This window comes from Nerophis ophidion, linkage group LG25 (assembly GCF_033978795.1).
Source record: "Nerophis ophidion isolate RoL-2023_Sa linkage group LG25, RoL_Noph_v1.0, whole genome shotgun sequence".
In the NCBI taxonomy this organism is placed as follows: Eukaryota; Metazoa; Chordata; class Actinopteri; order Syngnathiformes; family Syngnathidae; genus Nerophis; species Nerophis ophidion.
The window spans coordinates 18638634-18661316 of record NC_084635.1 but is presented as its reverse complement, the minus strand read 5'-3'; the positions used below and the strand labels follow the sequence as shown (position 1 = coordinate 18661316).

General features: G+C 39.1%; 1 protein-coding gene across 3 annotated transcripts in view; it reads right to left on the bottom strand.

Moving 5' to 3' along the window:
- apba2b (amyloid beta (A4) precursor protein-binding, family A, member 2b) overlaps positions 1-22683 on the bottom strand; it is a 188378-nt gene that overhangs the window by 43552 nt on the left and 122143 nt on the right. For all 3 annotated transcript variants that reach the window (XM_061887063.1, XM_061887065.1, XM_061887064.1), the window contains 3 exons: positions 16623-16703; positions 13569-13608; positions 10172-10317 (listed from right to left, as the gene is read on the bottom strand). In XM_061887063.1, coding sequence (XP_061743047.1) covers positions 10172-10317; positions 13569-13608; positions 16623-16703 — 267 coding nt within the window. The remainder of the gene's footprint in view (positions 1-10171; positions 10318-13568; positions 13609-16622; positions 16704-22683) is intronic.

The window sequence follows — 22683 nt, the reverse complement described above, 5'->3', positions numbered from 1 at the left end:
CATTGAATATTGAACAAGCAAGGCTTATATAACTTTATAGTGACATGCACAATCGAGTTTCAAATAATAATAATCAAAAAATATCAATGGCATATCAAAATTTAAATAAAAATTGAATGTCTCTTTTCGGCGGCGGGGTTGAGGTGGACGGGGTTTGGTGATAGCGGGGGTTGTATATTGTAGTGTCCCGGAAGAGTTAGTGCTGCAAGGGATCCTGGATATTTATTCTGTTGTGTTTATGTAGTGTTACGGTGCGGATGTTCTCCCGAAATGTTTGTCATTCTTGTTTGGTGTGGGTTCACAGTGTGGCGCATATTTGTAACAGTGTTAAAGTTGTTTATATGGCCACCCGCAGTGTGACCTGTATGGCTGTTGACCAAGTATGCCTTGCATTCACTTGAGTGAGTGTGTAAGCCGCATATATTAGGTGACAGGGACGGCACGCTGTTTGTATGGAGGAAAAGTGGACGTGGCGACAGGTTGTAGAGAACACCAAAGGCAATGCCTTTAAGGGCCACCCCCAATATTGTTGTCTGGGATGAAATTTGGGAGGGGCACTGTACTTTGGGAGTCTTCCGGGAAAATCGGGAGTGTTGGCAAGTGAGGTATAAGCGGTGAATGCGGTGTTACAGCGACGGGCCAGCTCTGATGTTAATTTGATATTGCCTCAAGGGCCAAATTAAATTACACGGCGGACCAAATTTGGCCTGCGGGCCAGAGTTTGACACCCATGGTGTAGACTAAAATGCGATAATTAGACCTTTGCATCCATTGCATCAGTATAATAAGCAAAAAAGCACATGACTTCGCTTTCACTCCAAGTTTCTTCCGCTGTTGTTTTTTTTTCCACTATTTCTCTGCTTTGGGAAAGCTGAGCAGGGAGCAGACAGACAGCGGGAGAGATTGAGTCGAGATGAAGCCGCATAAATATTACATCAAAGAGTAAAGCACTATGCCAAAATGATCCGCATAAATAACTTGCAAAGGTTTGCTATAATCTAAACCTGTCTTCTTTTTTTGACTAAGTCTAAAACACCAGTTGTTTGGATGCATTCATTTTTGTCAGTTGCAATGTTAAACATAACGTGCTGGTTGCTACTATGTCGTTAATACATCTGAACGACTTTGACACTGACAAGTGAGTGAGAAAAAAATATGATGCCGCATCAAAGTTATTTAAACAAGAAGTAACTTCCTGTGCCTGCAACAATTTACTTGTATAAGGCGATGCCCTGTAACCATGGTTACACTCCTTTGCCCTACTTTCTACTCAGTTTGACGTTTACTATTACCGTGTTTAAAAAAAAACGCATGGAAAGGAATGTCTATTACACGTTCCCTTTCATTCTGTAGGTGGAAGACGTTACAGAAGGCCATTAAAGGCCTACTGAAATGAGATTTTCTTATTTAAACGGGGATAGCAGGTCCATTCTATGTGTCATACTTGATCATTTTGCGATATTGCCATATTTTTGCTGAAAGGATTTAGTAGAGAACATCCACGATAAAATTCGCAACTGTTGGTCGCTAATAAAAAAGCCTTGCCTGTACCGGAAGTAGCAGACAATGTGGGCGTGACGTCATGGGTTGTGGAGCTCCTCATATCCTCACATTGTTTATAATCATGGCCACCAGCAGCGAGAGCGATTCGGGCCGAGAAAGCGACGATTTCCCCATTAATTCGAGCGAGGTTGAAAGATTTGTGGATGAAGATAGTGAGAGTGAAGGACTAGAAAAAAAAAAGGTGAGGGCAGTGGGAGCAATTCAGATGTTATTAGACATATTTACTAGAATTATTCTAGTAATCATCCTTATCTGCTTATTGTGTTACTAGTGTTTTAGTGAGATTATATAGTCGTACCTGAAATACGGAGGGGTGTGGCCACAGGTGTGGTGACCACCAGTGTCTCTGAGGGAAGCCACGTTTCTTGACGAGGCAAAGCGAAGGCAGCTGTTGGGGCCGGGCAGAGCTTTTTTTCCCCCTCCGATGGTGGAAGCATCCCACGTTCGGGGGCGGCCGGTCGGATGTGGCAAGAGAGTCGCAGCTGCCTCTTTGACAGGTGCACGAGGAACGACGCAAGCTCCACTCATGTCTTTAGTAAGAGCCGACTTATTACCACAATTTTCTCACCGAAACCTGACGGTTGACACGTGGTAGCGATCCGTGTTTGCTTGACCGCTCTGTTCCATAGTAAAGCTTCACCTTCGGGACTGTAAACAAGGAAACACCGGCTGTGTTTGTGTTGCTAAAGGCAGCCGCAATACACCGCTTCCTACCTACATCTTTCTTCTTTGACGTCTCCATTATTAATTGAATAAATTGCAAAAGATTCAGCAACACAGAAGTCCAGATTACTGTGTAATTATGTGATCAAAACAGACGACTTATACTGTAGCTTGCAACTATGCTGGAACAAAATGTCCGCTACAATCATTGACGTCACACGCACGCGTCATACCGCGACGTTTTCAACAGGATACTTCGCACAAAATTTAAAATTGTAATTTAGTAAACTAAAAAGGCCGTATTGGCATGTGTTGCAATGTTAATATTTCATCATTGATATATAAACTATCAGACTGTGTGGTCGGTAGTAGTGGGTTTCAGTAGGCCTTTAAGTATTGTAGAAAAGAAGATATATGTATAATATGGTCACATTGGAGACAGTATGCCATACTTGACAATCTCCACACTCCAAAATAATAAAGTAATATAATTCAAATGTTCTGTATTGTAATAATTATTTACTTGATACCTTTTTTTATACTTATTTATGCTACACATTACTCTACTCTTATCCCAAATTGTTTCCTTACAAAATCTATAGCAATGAAGTAATATGAGAAATTTACTACATACAAAAACCTGAGAATATTCAGATTTGAAAAATTTCCGGATGAAGCTAAATTGTACTTGACATGTAGACTTATTTTGACATTTTCTAAACTTTTGAAAGTCTGTTTCACTACGTTTTGCACAATTTGCTCTTCTCTAACATGGAGCTAAATGTCACAATTCAAATGACTTTGTTTTTATATTTCCGTAGAGACTACACAGTAGTTATGGCTCATTATAAGAGACAGATAAAAAGCTGCTGGCATGCAGAATGCGCCATGGTGCCAAAAACCCTTTATTTTTAGCTTCCTGCGTGCTGTGAACACACTCTGAGTTTGGTATAAATTTGACACAAAAAGCATCGGATCCGAGTTAGGGATCAGGGTTTTATGCTGCCGGGTTGGGGTTGGTTTTCACACACTTTTTCATATAAATTGCATCCATGTTCATGTAATATTGTAATCCCTCGATTGCCGTGGTCGGTGAATTTCCGCTAAGTAAGAACGCTATTTATTTCATGAATATTATATGCATTTAAAGTCTTCATAAGCTCTCCATACAGCTTCTCACACACACTTTGACATCTTTATACAGTGGGGCAAAAAAGTATTTAGTCAGCCACCGATTGTGCAAGTTCTCCCACTTAAAATGATGACAGAGGTCTGTAATTTTCATCATAGGTACACTTCAACTGTGAGAGACAGAATGTGAAAAAAAAATCCAGGAATTCACATTGTAGGAATTTTAAATAATTTATTTGTAAATTATGGTGGAATATAAGTATTTGGGCAACCATTCAAAGCTCTCACTGATGGAAAGAGGTTTTGGCTCAAAATCTCACGATACATGGCCCCATTCATTCTTTCCTTAACACGGATCAATCGTCCTGTCCCCTTAACAGAAAAACAGCCCCAAAGCATGATGTTTCCTCCCCCATGCTTCACAGTAGGTATGGTGTTCTTGGAATGCAACTCAGTATTCTTCTTCCTCCAAACACGACGAGTTGAGTTTATACCAAAATGGATACATGGATGATACTGCACAGGATTGGGAGAATGTCATGTGGTCAGATGAAACCAAAATTGAACTTTTTGGTATTAACTCGTCGTGTTTGGAGGAAGAAGAATACTGAGTTGCATCCCAAGAACACCATACCTACTGTGAAGCATGGGGGAGGAAACGTCATGCTTTGGGGCTGTTTTTCTGCTTAGGGGACAGGACGATTGATCCGTGTTAAGGAAAGAATGAATGGGGCCATGTATCGTGAGATTTTGAGCCAAAACCTCTTTCCATCAGTGAGAGCTTTGAATGGTTGCCCAAATACTTATATTCCACCATAATTTACAAATAAATTATTTAAAATTCCTACAATGTGAATTCCTGGATTTTTTTTTCACATTCTGTCTCTCACAGTTGAAGTGTACCTATGATGAAAATTACAGACCTCTGTCATCATTTTAAGTGGGAGAACTTGCACAATCCGTGGCTGACTAAATACTTTTTTGCCCCACTGTTCGTTTTTCAAACACTTTATACTCTCTAAATCCTAAGTAATGTTTGCGGAAACAGACTCCTTTGATCAATGTCCAGAGAGCATGCTACATTTTGTTATGAAAAGATTAACTCAGTTTGAAACTGCAATATTAAATTTTTGTTTGTTTTGTTTTAGGCTAACACACTTGTTTCTTTCCGCGGACCCAGCAATGAATGGGTTAGGTTGTTCACAGCCTTACTTCAAATAGTTCATACACAAAAACTATAAAAAAAGAAAAAAAAATCCCTGACAACATCCTGGGTTTTCTGGTAATCTGCTGGTTGGTCCATCGTAATATACAACTTTTCCCAATATCCTCTGTGGTAAACATGAGGACCCACAGTACTTATTCATACAAAAGGATGAAGACCGTGGATGGCAGGCAAAAAATTATGTGTGACCAATAAGAAAAAATGTTCCTTCTTTAATTGTGCACTATGTTTGACCCACATGTCAACTTATGTGTATTATATTTATGCATGAGAGCATTTTGTTGTAAGTTGTGAGGTGTGTCTGTTAAAATCATGGTTGTTTTTACAAATGACAGATGTGAACAAGAGCATGTATTGTCTGTGTGATGATGTAAATGAGGTGTGGCTGTAATGTACCGTATTTTCCGGACCGGGATTAAAAAGCACACTGCCGATTGATGGTCTATTTTTGTTCTGTTTTCATATATAAGGCGCACTGGATTATAGGGCGCATTAAGAGTCATTATTATTATTATTATTATTTTTTTTTTTCTCAATTGAAACACTTTTTTGTGGTCCTTGTGGTGGTTCTTTGGTCAAAATGTTGCAGAGATTGTTTTACAGAACATCTTCAATCCGTTTTCTGACAGTTGCTTCCGGATGCAAAGTTTTGTGGGTGGTCTTATTTACGTTGCTCACTTTTGGCAGCGTTTTCTCCCTGTCATCTTTGTTGTAACGGTGTAGCGTGCAAGGACGAGAGTGGAAGAAGTGCAAAAGATGGAGCTATCTGTTTTAATGACATTCAGACTACCTGAATCAATAACGGAGCAGCATCTCCTCATCCGGAAACAACAAGGCCAGAAATGTGTCCCGTGAAAAACCGTCCGACCAGAACTCTCTAATAACTAAAGTTCCTTGGGTGAATAATGTAAACTCACTATACCGGTATGTTTTAGTGCATTCGTTGTGAGTTTACTGACCGATATAAGTAAGAACTTTCCACTAATTTATATTACAAATGGCATAAGCAAAGGATGAATGTCCCATAACACGCAGAGAAAAAGAAGCTTATTGACTATGGTGTCAGCCATAGACTACAAAGGCGGAAGCGTGACATTTTTCAGGATTCATGCAGATCCTAAATACAGATCTGCCAGTACCAGAAGTTAAAAAAAAGTTATTTTGCATAATATTGCAAAAAAAAAAGCCAGATATGTCGTACCTTATACACACAACATAATAATACTCCTATGTTGAAGCACAGTACAATCCATTAAGTAGTGCAATTTCATAGCTTACCAAAGTCGTATGAAAACATTTTGATTGATTTTTGAGTGCTGTGTGTAATGTTCTATATTTTCAATGGAACATATAAAATGTTGAGGTTGCTTACTTGAGTCACATTGCCATCATGGTGCAGTCTACACATATCTCTTCTGTTTGACTGCCATCTACTGGTCACACTTAACATTACACTATGTACCAAACAAAATTGCTTCGAGGTCGGTAAGCAAAACCAGAATTATTCCAAACATTAGGCGCACCGGGTTATAAAGTGCACTGTCGAGTTTTGAGAAAAAAAAAAGATTTTAAGTGCGCCTTATAGACTGGAAAATACAGTATAAGTATGTGTCAATGAAAGGGCATTTTATGACTTTTCTTAAATTAATTAAATGCTATAGTATAATTTTATTGTTATACCGTATTTTTCGGAGTATACGTCGCTCCGGAGTATAAGTCGCACCTGCCGAAAGTGCATAATAAAGAAGGGAAAAAACAAATATGTCGCACTGGATTAGAAGTCGCATTTTTGGGGGAAATGTATTTAATAAAACCCAACACCAAGAATAGACATTTGAAAGGCAATTTAAAATAAAGAATAGTGAACAACAGGCTGAATAAGTGTACGTTATATGACACATAAATAACCAACTGAGAAGGTGCCTGGTATGTTAACGTAACATAATATGGTAAGAGTCATTCAAATAACTATAACATATAGAACATGCTATACGTTTACCAAACAATCTGTCACTCCTGATCGATAAATCCCATGAAATCTTATACGTCTAGTCTCTTACGCAAATGAGCTAATTAATATTATTTGATATATTACGGTATTGTTAATAATTTCACACATAAGTCGCTCCTGAGTATAAGTCGCACCCCCGGCCAAACTATGAAAAAAAACTGCGACTTATAGTCCGAAAAATACGGTAGTTCTTTTGAATGTTTTCTGTATATTTTTAATTTAGGTAACCAGGCACTGCAGATAGAAATGAGCTATTTAGCTATAATTTGGTGCAGACCATATCTGTATTTGAGCTTAATTTCTCTGTGCATTGTCCCTCCAAATAAAGACTAAACTAATTTATGGTTTTCTTATAAGTATATGATATCAAAGACGAAGATGCATAAAAGAGTTATCGGCCGATTATGCTGTCCATTATAAAGGACAATGCATTAAAATGTAAACTGACTATTTGCACACAAGATGTTGATGTTAAACAGTGTATATAAACGTTCATTCTTCATTTATTTGCACTACAGAGTTGTCCTTAGAATTCCAATCTCTGCAGTAGCAGTCCTGCCACATAAGCTTGGACTTATAAAAAAAAAAAAAAAAAAACTCCATGAAGCCAGTAGACAGGGAAGACCATAGCAGCATGTACCAATGATTTCTGTCTCTGCACAAACCCCCTTACCAAAACACCAATTGCTTTTAGAATAAACAAAAACAATCTAATTTGGCTGAGGCGTGTTCCAATTAAGTTGTGAGTTGCAGTGCTTTACAACAATTCCACAAAAATACACAACAATCTGTTCCTTCAGCAGTGGCAAGCTCTCCTGCAGAAAATATTCCACTTGTACGCTTCATTTACCCAAAAATTGCCCCACACGATACACACAAAACACCCGTACACGGTTAACAAAATTTTCATGCGTTTACGTAACCTATATGGCACCTACACAAATTATGTATGTCATGTGTGTCAGAGCAGGCCACTGGCCTAGTAATACACTTTCAGCAATTACTATTCGTTTTCCGCAGAGTTTGGTGACTACATGTAGAAATGCATTTGCTGTTTTACATACATACATACAACTATTTGTACAAGTTTACAACGATTGCAATGATTATTTTCATTAGCCTGTCAATTGGCTTGTCCATTGTATGTTAGCAATAAGCTCGCGGGAAAAGAGCCAACATGTATGGTTGCATTGCTTGTTTCATTTTTAAACCAAACTACATTGTTGATTTAACATGTTTCTTACGGGTATGTGCACTTCCTATAACTTAATAACTTCATTGTGTAGACAATCAATTAACAAACTCAAGCTGGAAGTTTTTAATCCCTAATTTAAAAGACTGCTTACCTATCTGCCAAAGTAAATTCCAATATTTAAGGAGGGCAGCGTAAAATGTCATATAACCAGGGGTGTACAAAGTGCAGCTTGTGTTACATTGTAGTAATAAAATAAGCAAAACAGTAAAAAAATTGAGCAAAACGATATAATGTAACACAGTAAAGTTGTAATGTAATGTTGATACTAGGGTTGTCTCGATACCAATATTTTGGTACTGGTACAGGTACCAAAAATGTATTTTGATATTTTTCTGTACTTTTCTAAAAAAGGGGACCACAACAAATGGCATTACTGGCTTTATTTAAAAAAAAAAAATCTTAGGGTACATCAAATATTTGTTTCTTATTGCAATCAAAGAACAATTTTGTTCTTAGATAAAATAGTGAACATACAAGACAACTTGTCTTTTATTAGTAAGTAAGCAAACAAAAGCTCCTAATTTGAAAAGCTCCTAATTTGTCTGCTGATGTATGCAGTAACATATTGTGTCATTTATCATTTATTTTGTCAACATTATTAATCCACTTGTTTGTTTACTGTTAATTTATGCTTACTTTCTCTTTTAACATGTTCTATCTACACTTCTGTTGAAATGTAATAATCATTTATTCTTCTGTTGTGTGATACTTTACATTAGTTTTGTGTTACACTACAAATTTAGGTATCGATCAGATACCAAGTAGTTACAGGATCATACATTGGTCATATTCAAAGTCCTCATGTGTCCAGGGACATATTTCCTGAGTTTATAAACATAAAATTACTAAAACAAAAAAAAAATATTGTGACGATAAAAAATAAAGATGTAATCATAGTAGCATCAACTAGTTACGCTATTGTACTTGATATCATTACAGGTGATGTTAGGTGTAGATCAACCTATGGCCTTTGTTTACATTTGGCTGCTAGCTTGCTGTTAGCGGTTAGCCATTGTATCCTCCTATGGTGTGTAGTGAAGCATGTTCAGCTATTCCTGGTCCTGCAGGGATGATACTCGTAAGAAACTTACTTTACTTGTCGCCACTGAGGCGAGGATTAGTTATTTAGAAGAAGCTAAAACACTGCTGACTGCGAATGGACGTTAGCTGCTCGCTAGCTAGTCATGTTTTAAAACACCTCTTTGTGTGGGCGATTTAGTGTTATAGCTTCACCTTTTGTCAGTTTTTTGGCCAAAATGCGTCTGTTCTCCCTTTTCTGTCTACACACCGTGTCTGCTTGTAAGTACTCCGTGATTGTGCGCTGCCGAACATGCTCCGGTACTTTTCAAACAGAGTGTAGTACCGTTTTTGATTTAGTACTGCGATACTATACTAGTACCGGTAGTACCCTAGTTCAGTGGTTCTCAAATGGGGGTACAGGTACTCCTGTGGGTACATGAAGGTATGCCAAGGGGTACGTGAGATTTAAAAAAAAATCCTTTATAAATATATTTATTGAATAATACTTCAACAAAATATGTCAGTTCATAAACTGAAAATAAATGCAACAATGCAATATTCAGTGTTGACCGCTAGATTTTTTTGTGGACATGTTCCATAAATATTGATGTTAAAGATGTATTTTTTTTTGAAGAAATGTTTAGAATGAAGTTAATGAATCTAGATGGATCTCTATTACAATCCCCAAAGAGGGCTCTTTAAGTTGATGATTACTTCTATGTGTAGAAATCTTTATTTAGAATTGAATCACTTGTTTATTTTTCAAAAAGTTTTAAGTTATTTTTATATCTTTTTTTTCCAAAGTAGTTCAAAAAATACATTTACAAATGAGCAATATTTTGCACTGTTATACAATTTAATAAATCAGAAACTGATGTCATAGTGCTGTATTTTTTTCTTTATTTCTTTTTTCAACCAAAAATGCTTTGCTCTGATTAGGGGGTACTTGAATTTAAAAAAATGTTCACGGGGGTACAGCACTGAAAAAAGGTTGAGAACCACTGCACTAGTTGATACTAATAAATAATACCAAAATTTTGTTTTTGAACATACTATATGTATAAAACATTTTTGGCCTTACAAAATAATAGCCAATTATGCAAATCATATGATGACATCATATTGAAAACACCCCAGTCACACACCTACCACCACTATAAATTGTCAATCGGTAAGAAACACTGCACTACTGTAAGTACGGTCACTGTGAACAAAAAAAAAATTACAAAGCTAATATAAACAGCGAGCAAAATTGCAACGAGTGTTATTTTCTATGTTGTTTTCAAAGTGAATCTGTGCGTACCTTAACCCTGCTGACTGCCTCCTGGGCCTGCATCATGCGTATGTTCTTGGAAGGGTTCCTCTCAGACAGCAGCTGAGTCGAGCCCAGGTAGTTAGCGGCAAAGATGATTCCATCAATCAGGTCTTCTGGCTCGCAGGGTCCTGGGACTAGGCCAGGGAGAGAGGACGGTGAGGAGCAAGGAAGCCGACTGACAGGGTCTGGTGTAGGTGTGTGATGAAACACAGCCAAGCGCCATGGAGATAGATAACAGACTGTGTGAGCAATGACTGGCTGCGAGCTGATGGAGGCGTGATGTGTGAGGACCTGAGATTATTATGTCTGTGATATGCAAATTGGAACCCTCACTTCTCAATCTCATTGTTTGGCCTGCCATCTACCCCAAGGCGGGATAATTACACAAACGTAGCTCAACCAGGACGGTGGTGGGATAGACTGGAAACCCGCCTTCGTGCTACTCCATGCACTTTTCCTAGTCTGTACTCACCAAAGGCCAGTTAAAACCCCCTTCTCTCTCTTTGGCCTGATTCCCTGTACCGTGGATGGCAAACTGCTGTTACTGTTATGTTGACCCAGATTCTTCAGAGAAGGTGTTAGCAGAGGTGGGCTGCACCCTCTGAACAAGTCTTATGCAGACAGGAAACAATACTCCATGCACCAGGTAATCACCACAGCCTGAAATTTGTTTTGGAGGTGCACTTTAACACGCAAGAGGGTTTGCAGGGGAAGGAGCAAACCACAGATGTTATTAATCCAAGTTGTATAGCAGATTTGGGCAAATTACCGTATTTTTCGGATTATAAATAGCTCCGGAGTATACATCGCACCGGCCGAAAATGCATAATAAAGAAGGAAAAAAACATAAACGTCGCACTGCAGTATAAGTCGCATTTTGGGGGGAAATTTATTTGATAAAATCCAACACCGAGAATAGACATTTGAAAGGCAATTTAAAATAAATAAAGAATAGTGAACAGGCTGAATAAGTGTACGTTATATGACGCATAAATAACCAACTGAGAAGGTGCCTGGTATGTTAACATAACATATTATGGTAAGAGTCATTCAAATAACTATAACATATAGAACATGCTATACGTTTACCAAACAATCTGTCACTCCTGATCGATAAATCCGTAAAATCTTCTACCTCGATGTCTCTTCTAAACAACTCTGCCAACTCCAAAGGTATGCGCCGCTTCCTCTTGTCGTTTTCTGCTGCATATTTCACTACGTCCAGCTTGTAATCTGCAGTACATGATTTCCTTTTCGACCAATTTTTGTTCAGCCCTTCTCAGTTTTTATAAGTTACCGCCAACGAGGAAATGATCCATTTTAATAGCTACGGCAGTAGCATATAGCAGTTAGCATCCCATGACCCACAATGCACTTCTGCCATGACCCTCCCCCACCGAATTCTTATTGATTGAAGTGTGTGTGTCGATTGCTGACAATTTTTTTGTCGTTTCCGCGAATGACGTAAATATTTAATATTTTACGGGTTGTCTAGGGTGTACGCCGCCTTCCGCCCGATTGTAGCTGAGATAGGCACCAGCGCCCTACGCGACCCCAAAGGGAAAAAACGGTAGAAAATGGATGAATGGATGGATATTTTACGGTAATGTGTTTACAATTTCACACATAAGTCGCTCCGGAGCATAAATCGCACCCCCGGCCAAACTATGAAAAAAAACTACGATTTATAATCCGAAAAATACGGTAAGGCCCTGGGGCCACATGCGGCCCGTTAAGCTTTTCAATCTCTCCCGCCGGACATTCCCAAATAACTTTTTTTAGATCTTTAAGATGGAAAGTGTAGCTGTCATTATGATGTGAAGTGATGTTTTCAAATTACTGTAAGTCTTCAACTATACAACATATTTCAATGGTTGGAATCTGCGCTTTCGAATGGTATTTAGTGACTAGTGTTGTCCTGATACCAATATTATTTGATACGTTTTGGTACTTTTCTATACCTTTATAAATAAAGGGGACCAGAAAAATGGCATTATTGGCTTTATTTTAACAAAAAATCTAGGGTGTGGTGGACCGGTATGGTACCGAATATGATTTATTAGTACAGCGGTACTATACTAATACCAGTATACCGTACAACCCTACTCGTTACTATGGTAATCTACGTCACAGCAGGTCAGACAAGGCACCAAGCAGTGTGGGTGGGGAGCGTTTCCACAGAGTTTTTTCACAGCGGCCAGCCTGAAATATGTGTGTCAGGGATAGACGCAAAATAATTTTTAACAAAGTTCATGATATATCCGATTGTAGATGTTTTTTGTATTTTTTACCCTTCGTGTTCATATTTCGCCGTTTGTTTTAAATTTGGCTTGATTGTAAAATGTCGATTGAGAGCGGGTGTGATGTTCATATGCTCTCAATATTCAGGGATTTATCGTTCATAGAAAGAAAAAAAAAACATTCCCTTTTTAAGGCGGTTTTTTAATAACAATTTTAGCATTCAATCAGACTTTATTGTGAGGTTTTGTATTAGTTTTCCTAAAAATAGATATACCGGCCCCCAGACACATTTGTTTTCCCAAAATTTGGCCCACCTAGTCAAAATAATTGCCCAGGTCTGTTGTAAAGACTGAACTCATAATTCAATAAACTGTTCAGTTCAGTTTCAGTTTATTTCGAACATGCATACGATACAATCTGGGGGCAGTATAGTTTGGTTGGTAGAGCGACCGTGCCAGCATCTTGAGGGTTCCAGGTTCGATCCCTGCTTCCGCCATCCTAGTCACTGCCGTTGTGTCCTTGGGCAAGACACTTTACGCACCTGCTCCCAGTGCCACCCACAGTGGTTTAAATGTAACTCAGATATCGAGTTTCACTATGTAAAGCGCTTTTAGTCACTTGAGAAAAAGCGCTATATAAATATATTTCACTTCACTTCACAATGTAATGCATCACACATTTCTAGTTGTTTCATTACAGCACGTCCGAAAAGGAGTAGGAAGAAGATCTTATTTAATCCTACTCCTTTTCATACCATAGATATTTTATCCAATTTCCTTGTTATTTCGATTAATGCCATTGATGTTGAGATGTTGGCTCTGTATCGCATTGGTTTTCTGTGAGTGTTTCGTTTTTATTCAGGAATTTGTGTAATCTGTTGTTAAACAGGTTTTCAATGATTTTAGAAAGTCGTGAAAGTAAAGAAACATGTCTGTAGTTTGTAAACTGGTGTTTGTCTCCAGTCTTATAAATCGGGAAGATTTCTGTTATTTCCATTGTATCTTTGTACCTGGAAAGCCGCATGCTGTAACACACAAGGTTCAAAATACGTGCCAAGTACTAAAAATGCATACACGTTTGCTAAGTGGGCCCAAACACGGTACCATGACCAATACTCAATAGGTGTACAAACAGAAGAACTTACCATCAACAAAGCTGGGGAAGGATGTCACCTTTTTGGTAGTCTAGAAAACAAAACAGAACATTAGTATTTAATTTGTACAAGACTGATAGATATACGCAAACTGTAGATATTCACTTATGTCAGTAAAAAGTAAACCTTTATACAAAGTGAGTGGTTGTCCGTCCTGCGATTGACTGATGTAAAGAGAATGTTAAGAAGGTAAGAAGAGTTACCTACTTAACCTACAACACCGGTATGTTTTAGCGCATACCGGTATAGTAAGAACTACACCGGTATGCGATGGTTCAATTACAACGTTAAACATAAAAATTAACACTAGTACAAAATAACACATGAAACAGCAAATTGTGATTTAGTTTAATGTTATTGCCTCAGCTATGGTCCTGTCTATTCCAGTAAATACCTTTTTAATTTTATTTTCTAAAGGCTGGTTAAACTTTTATTAGACGAATACTGAGTTGTATATTATTCCAAAAAATCAGTGCCTCCGTAGGTTGCGCTTTTTGTGTCATTCTTACCGGATTCAGGTGCAAATATCTGTGCCCTTGTATTCACATTTTTGTGAACAATATTACAGTTGTACATAAGGATGGATACCGAGTACCATTTTTTTTTTAGTACCAGTTCCTACTTGGGTCCAAGGCCGCCAAAATTTTAGACTATTAGTGTCCATATACTGTACCAATATAATGGTACCAGTACCAAAACTATTTTGATACTTTTCGCTGTAGTTAAAGCTCTACTATGCAAAGCGAAAGCCATTTATCAACAACATTCAGAAACGCCGCCGGCTTCTCTGGGCCCAAAATCATCTAAGATGAATTGATGCAAAGTGGGAAAGTATTCTGTGGTCTGACGAGTCCACATTTCAAATTGTTTTTGGAAATATTCGACATCGTGTCATCCGAACCAAAGGGGAAGCGAACCATCCAGACTGTTATCGACGCAATGTTCAAAAGCCAGCATCTGTGATGGTATGGGGGTGCATTAGTGCCCAAGGCATGGGTAACTTACACATCTGTGAAGGCACCATTAATGCTGAATGGTCCATACGGGTTTTGGAGTAACATATGTTGTCATCCAAGCAATGTTATCATGGACGCTCCTGCTTATTTCAGCAAAACAATGCCAAGCCACATTCAGCACGTGTTACAACAGCGTTGCTTCGTAAAAAAAGAGTGCGGGTACTTTCCGGGCCCACCTGCAGTCCAGACCTGTCTCCCATCAAAAATGTGTGGCGCAATATGAAGCATAAAATACGACAACGGAGACCCGGGACTGTTGAACAACTGGAGTTCTACATAAAACAAGAATGGGAAAGAATTCCACTTTCAAAGCTTCAACAATTAGTTTCCTCAGTTCCCAAACGTTTGTGTTGTTAAAAGAAAAGGTGATGTAACACAGTGGTGAACATGCCCTTTCCCAACTACTTTGGCACGTGTTGCAGCCATGAAATTCAAAGTTGAATATTATTTGCAAAAAAAAAAATAAAGTTTGAGTTTGAACATCAAATATCTTGTCTTTGTAGCGCATTCAACTGAATATGGGTTGAAAAGGATTTGCAAATCATTGTATTCCGTTTATAATTACATCTAACACAATTTCCCAACTCATATGGAAACGAGGTTTGTAACTATGAGTCGTGCGCCCTGTCACATTCATTCTAGGGTTGTACGGTATGCCGGTAATAATCAAATACAGCAGTACTAATGAATTTAAAACAATACTATACTGCCTTTAAACATTTGGGTAAATGTTTTTTTTCATCCGCATAGTGCCGTGCATGATGTTGAGTGTGTCAAAATGTACACACAAAGTGCATACAAGCAAAAACATTATGGAGAGGAAAATGGCAACAATTCCACTGGTTAATAGAGAGGTTGCGTGCTGTGCAATATGGAGGTATTTTGGCTTCAAAACTACAGATAAAGGTCACGCTTTAAAAGCAGCTGCTTTAAAACATGCTCAGTTTAAAGAGGAAGAGATAATGTAGTTAACTAGCACCCCTGCTGTGCACATACTGATCTGTAGATGTGCACACAGCTGCTTCCCTTGTTATCCATACTTTTATCCATCCATTTTCTGCCGCTTATTCCCGTTCGGGGTCGCGGGGCGCGCTGGCGCCTATCTCAGCTACAATCGGGCGGAAGGCGGGGTACACCCTGGACAAGTCGCCACCTCATCGCAGGGCCATCCATACTTTTAGCACAGTTAAAACTGTAAAAGTGATGTGAAATGTTAATTTATGCATTTCATTTGGCATTTATATTGCAGGGCAGCACGGTGAAACAGGGGTTAGTGCATGTGCCTCACAATATGAAGGTCCTGAGTTGTGCTGGGTTCGATCCCGGGCTCGGGATATTTCTGTGTGGAGTTTGCATTTCCTCTCTGTGACGCGTGGGTTGCCTCCGAGTACTCCGGCTTCCTCCCACCTCCAAAGACATGCACCTGGGGATAGGTTGATTGGCAACACTAAATTGGCCCTAGTGTGTGAATGTTGTCTGTCTATCTGTGTTGGCCCTGTGATGAGGGGGCGACTTGTCCAGGGTGTACGCTGCCTTCCGTCTGATTGCAGCTGAGATAAGCTCCAGCAACCCCCCGCGACCCCAAACGGGACGAGCGGTAAAAAATGGATGGATGCGTGTAAAAACAGAACTATTGTGTATAAAAAGTGTATTGAGGTAACTCTAATGTATGTGACATGGTCTTACATTAATTATAATGGGAAATCTTGTTTCGGTTTTCATGCAGTTCTGTTTTCAACGGACCCAATGAATAAGGATGAATAACAAAACAGAGGTATCACTGCATATTGATGGAGAATAACTCATTTTTCCTGCCTCCTCTCTTTAAAATATTTACATCAATCAGGGACAGCAGCAGCTGGGTGGTGCGTGTTCACAGAACAACCATCACACGCCTCACTGAAATAGGACTTTCACAAAAACCCAACACAAGGCAGCCGTCAGGCCGCAAGAAAAGGATATTGTCTCACACGCAAACATTCTTAGGTACTTCTTAACAGCAATATTTGTACAGTAGTGATGTGCTTACGTCTGGTACGTTGTTGTTCTCCAGTGGAATATTCAGATCGGAGCGCTGCTGTTTTCTTGGCTGCTCTGCGCTGTTGCTCACCTGTCAGGTAACAGAGACAACAAGAAAAACATCCTGTGAGCTTTTGGGGATAAGATCGGTAGGTCGTGAGTTAGAACCCGGGCCGAGTCATGGCAAAGACTATAAAAATGGGACCTATTACCTCAATGCTTGGGGGTTAAATCACCAAAATAATTCCTGAGCGCGGCTGGTGCTCACTGCTCCCCTCACTTCCCAGGGGGTGACACAAGGGGATGGGTCAAATGCAGAGGGTAATTTCACCACAACTAGTGCGGGTGTGACTATCAGTGGTACTTTAACGCAGTGGTTCTCAACCTTTTTTCAGTGATGTACCCCCTGTGAACATTTTTTTTAATTCAAGTACCCCCTAATCAGATCATAAAGAAGTAAAATACAGCACTATGTCATCAGTTTCTGATTGATTAAATTGTATAACAGTGCAAAATATTGCTCATTTGTAGTGGTCTTTCTTGGACTATTTGGAAAAAAAGATATAAAATTAACTAAAAACTTGTTGAAAAATTAACAAGGGATTCATTTATAAATAAATATTTCTACACATAGAAATAATCATCAACTTAAAATGGGGGATTGTAATAGAGATCCATCTGGATTCATGAACTAAATTCTAAACATTTCTTCACAAAAAAAGAAATCTTTAACATCAATATTTATGGAACATGTCCACAAAAAAGTCTAGCTGTCAACACTGAATATTGCATTGTTGCATTTCTTTTCACAATTTATGAACTTACATTCATATTTTGTTGAAGTATTATTCAATAAATATATTTATAACAGATTTTTGAATTGTTGCTATTTTTAGAATGTTTTTAAAAAATCTCACGTACCCCTTGGCATACCTTCAAGTACCCCCAGGGGTATGCGTACCCCCATTTGAGAACCACTGCATAAAACAAGTGATATGATACACTTTAGCCTGGTATTACAGTAGATCCGACAGCACGGTGGAGGATGGGTTAGTGCGTCTGCCTCACAATACAAAGGGTTCGATCTTGCGGGCAGGATCTTGCTGTGTGGAGTTTGCATGTTCTCCCCGTGACTGCATGGCTTCCTCCCACTTCCAAAGACATGCACCTGGGGATAGGTTGATTGGCAACACTAAATTGGCCCTAGTGTGTGAATGTTGTCTATCTGTGTACCCCGCCTTCCGCCCAAATGCAGCTGAGATAGGCTCCAGCAACCACCCGCGACCCAAAAGGGACAAGCGGTAGAAAATGGATGGATGGATCACAGTAGATCCTTGCTGCCTAATCATTTGTGCTGACAGATATGTTTTTATCTTTTTTCTATGCTGTAAATTGTTTCTTTAGAAAGTAAGTTTTCCGATTAGACGAATAAGAGGTTTGATGGCACTATCTGCAGGAGTAAAAGAACGCCAGCAGAGGGCGCTGTCTGTCAAGTCAATTTGCCTAATATTTGTCTGGCTATCTGTGTGTGCCCTGTGATGAGGTGGCGACTTGTCCAGGGTGTACTCTGCCTTCCGGCCGTGTGCAGCTGGGATAGGCTCCAGCACCCCCCGCCACCCCAAGAGAAGACAAGACGATATGTTGTGTAACTAAGTACAATACTGTAGTTTCTGAATGGAAATGGGTGGTAGACCTGTTTTTATTAGGTTGAAAGAAGGGATGGGTACCGAATTCAGTGGAACCTTGACGCCTTCGTGTGGTTTGCACACAGATGCATAATTCCAATAAAAGATTGCTTCCTCATTGTCTCTTTCCGCACACACACGGCACCCTCTCTTGTGCCCTTCGTGTCTGCCTGCTCCAGTCAGCTGATCATTCGCAGATGATAAAGTAAAGTGGCGTTTACTTTTTGTAATTTTTATTATCGTAACAATATGGTTGTTAAAATTATTTTTGTGATTTCTGATCGTTTGTGAGGGCACCAAAGGGATTTCTGTGTGTGTGGATTTTAGCAGAGCAGCTGCATACATGATGTTGTTTTGGCTTGTTAAAAAAGAGTTGATCAATCGCCCTCTTGTCATGTTTGTTTGATGTACAGTTTTTTTATAAGACTTTATTTTGTGTTCAAAGTGTAAAAACTTGTACTAAAATAACGTTTGTCGAGGCCAGGAACAATTATTCATGTTTATGTTGTTGCTTATGTCATGTCTGTGTGTTCATGTTTCGTTTTAGTCATGTTCGGTTTTGTTTTTTGGACATTGTTTCCTGCTCTTGCACTTTCTTGTTTGCTTTGTTTTCATGCCAACCCATTAGCTTTCACCTGTCCCCATGTCATGCACCCGTTTTCAACCACCATAGTATTATTTAAGCCACAGTTACCAGGTAGTCAGGCTGGCAACATCACACCTCGCACCCATGATATCCATGCTGCTTTTTCTCATACCCTTGTCACAGTAAGTTTTCCCGTTATTTATGCCACAGTACAAGTTTTTGTTTCATGTTTATAGTTAATTGCCTTTGTGCTAGTCTTTTGTTTCATAGCCCAGTTTTTTGTACCGCCATTGTGCGCGCTTTTTGTGGGTTCCTGTTTTTAGTTATAGTGTCAAAATAAAAAGATGTCTCTACCTTCACGCCATCTCCGGTCCAAGTTCACTTGCTTCTCGGTAAAACAACCACCTCATAGTCCTAGTCTTGACATCTTATGGGGAACTCTGCTTCACTGTACAAATTGTTCGATTTACGAGGCATGTTCAAGAAAGGATTACATTCTTATATTGAGGTACCACTGTACTTTTATAGGTACAGACCGAAGTCGTTCCCAACTAGAATGGAGTTTATTGTCATATTTGCATATAACGAGATTGAGGACTCCAACTTAAGGTGCGGTAGTGGGAACAAATATGGGATAAAAATAAATTACACGAGGTAATAAAGATAAAACTAACAATTGAAATAAACTACTATCCAATAAAAAAAATAAGCAATGCTGTACATAATACAAAACACTGTACAAAATCATGTACAATATACAGAACAAGACAAAAGTACCGGAGTGATAACAATCAGTGTTGGATGGATTGCACTCGAAGGGTAATATTGCACAGTATAAGGTATTAGGGTAGGATATTGTATAGGGGTGAGTTATTTATTATCCCATCCATCCATTTTCTACCGCTTAATCCCTTTGGGGTCGCGGGGGGCGCTGGTGCCTATCTCAGCTACAATTGTGCGGAAGGCGGTATACACCCTGGACAAGTCGCCAACTCATCGCAGGGCCAACACATATAGACAGACAACATTCACACTCTATATATACGGTATATATATATATATATATATATAACTACTGGGTTCCGATTAACATAAAATTAAACAGAGCCATATTTCGACACCTTTGTTGCACATGTCACTTCCAGTTGCAGATTCAGCTCTGGGTTAAGCACTTGGCCAGGAAACAACCAGTCAAGCACTGAGAGCGGACTCAGCCAGACCACCTCTAGGTAGTGTTACAACTATCCATGCAAGTATAGCAAGAAGAAGGCGCTTAAAAGCGCAGTAATGCTGCACTTTTCAAAATGTGCTAGCTCAATGCTGACTTACATTCGATTTTCCTATAGATATGGCACCGATTAGCATTAGCGATTTTACATGGGGATTTCAACACCTCCACATTTGGTAATCAAAACTACAATTAAGATGCACGTTACAATCAAACAGCTGGTATGTAATAAGACAATACTTACACTTTGTGTAAGTATTGTATTGTTACTACCACTACTCAGTTGCCTAGTGGTTAAAGTGTCCGCCCAGAGATCGGTAGGTTGAGTTCAAACCCCGGCCGAGTCATACCAAAGACTATAAAAATGGGACCCATTGCCTCCCTGCTTGGCACTCAGCAACAAGGGTTGGAATTGGGAGTTAAATCACCATAAATAATTCCCGGGCGCGGCAGAGCTGCTGCCCACTGCTTCCCTCACCTCCCAGGGGGTGATCAAGGGTGAAATGCAGAGGACACATTTCACCACACCTAGTGTGTGTGTGTGACAATCATTGGTACTTTAACTTTAACTTTAAAGGCCTACTAAAATGAGATTTTCTTATTTAAACGGGGATAGCAGGTCTATTCTATGTGTCATACTTGATCATTTCGCCATATTGACATATTTTTGCTGAATGGATTTAGTAGAGAACATCCACGATAAAGTTCGCAACTGGAGAAAAGCCCTGCCTCTACCGGAAGTCGCAGACGATGACGTCACATGTTGATGGCTCCTCACATCTTCACATTGTTTCTAATGGGAGCCTCCAACAAAAAGTGCTATTCGGACCGAGAAAACGTCAATTTCCCCATTAATTTGAGCATGGATGAAAGATTCGTGTTTGAGGATATTGATAGCGACGGACTACAAAAAAAACCGCGATTGCATTGGGACGGATCCAGATGTTTTTAGACACATTTACTAGGATAATTCTGGGAAATCCCCTATCTTTCTATTGTGTTGCTAGTGTTTTAGTGAGTTAAATAGTACCTGATAGTCGGAGGGGTGTGTCCACGGGTGTGTTGATGCGCAGTGTCTCAGGGAAGTCGACGACAGCTATGGACAGCAAAAGCTCAGCTGATCTCCCGTAAGAAGCGACTTTTTACCACAATTTTCTCACCGAAACCGGCTGATTGACATTCGGTTGGGATCCATGTTCGCTGTGATCCATAGTAAAGTTTCACCTCCGTGAATTTTAAACAAAGAATCACCGTGTTTGTGTGGCTAAAGGCTAAAACTTCCCAACTCCATCTTTGTACTTTGACTTTTCCAATATTAAATGAACAAATTGCAAAAGATTCAGCAACACAGATCTCCAAAATACTGTTTAATTATGCTGTTAAATCAGACGACTTTTAGCTGTGTGTGTGCAGCCCTCATATTTCCTAACAGCCCGTGACGTCAAGCGTACACGTCATCATTAAGCGATGTTTTCAAGAAAAAACTCCCGGGAAATTTAAAATTGCAATTTAGTAAACTAAAAAGGTCGTATTGGCATGTGTTGCAATGTTAATATTTCATCATTGATATATAAACTATCAGACTGCGTGGTGGGTAGTAGTGGATTTCAGTAGGCCTTTAACTTTAACTTTGTAAGACTCAACTAAAGAAAAGACTGGCACATCTACTTCCTGGCTACGGCAAGAAACCACATCATTTCTATAGTACTGCCATCTAATGTCTTAGAATTGCAACTGCATATAATACAGTACAGTGCAGTACTTGCAAATGAGATTTAAAAGTGTAAGAAAAGTTCAGTGTAAAATGTTAAAATAATAGTAATTACGTTTTTTTTAAACTAACATTAATTAACATTTTTGGACATACACACACAAGTATTTACTGTACGGTATTTACTTTTTTAATTTACATGACCGAAAAACAAATAGAGATGGACAGATGCCAAATACCTGGGTTAGAAGAAGAACTGATGATTACTCTCCCAGCAAGAACATGGCAACTGGCAGCCAACACACCATCACACAGGGGAATAATCCCTACTGGCTGTGCACACCTCTTATTAACATTCAACCATTACCGGCACAACTGCCAATAAAAACCTGCTCTTCAATGGTGGTTTAAATGAAAAGTGGAAATGTGACATTCAGAGGAACAATCCACGTTGTTGAGCAAATAGAGCTGAAATTAATCACCACCGATAGGACATTGTTGGCCTCTTTTGCAAAATGAGAGCTAAGGACCTGATCAGTATTCACTGTGTTCTGTAACTCAGTTGTGGCATTAATGAGAGTCATTTGGTTCTGTGGGATGTGGTAGAAAACTGCGTATATACCCAAAACAAAACACATACTTTCATCAGTCATTTTTACACAATCTTGCATAACGAAGAAACATTTCCATAGGAAAGATAATAGCATTCTTTTTTTTAGTTTAGTTTTTAGTTTAAACTGCTAATGCTCCACATCAGTGCCAAGTGGTTGTTTTGTCTTTGCAGGGCGCAAGAAATGTGCTTACAAAACAACATTCATATATATGCCCTATTGCAGTGGTTCTCAACCTTTTTTCAGTGAT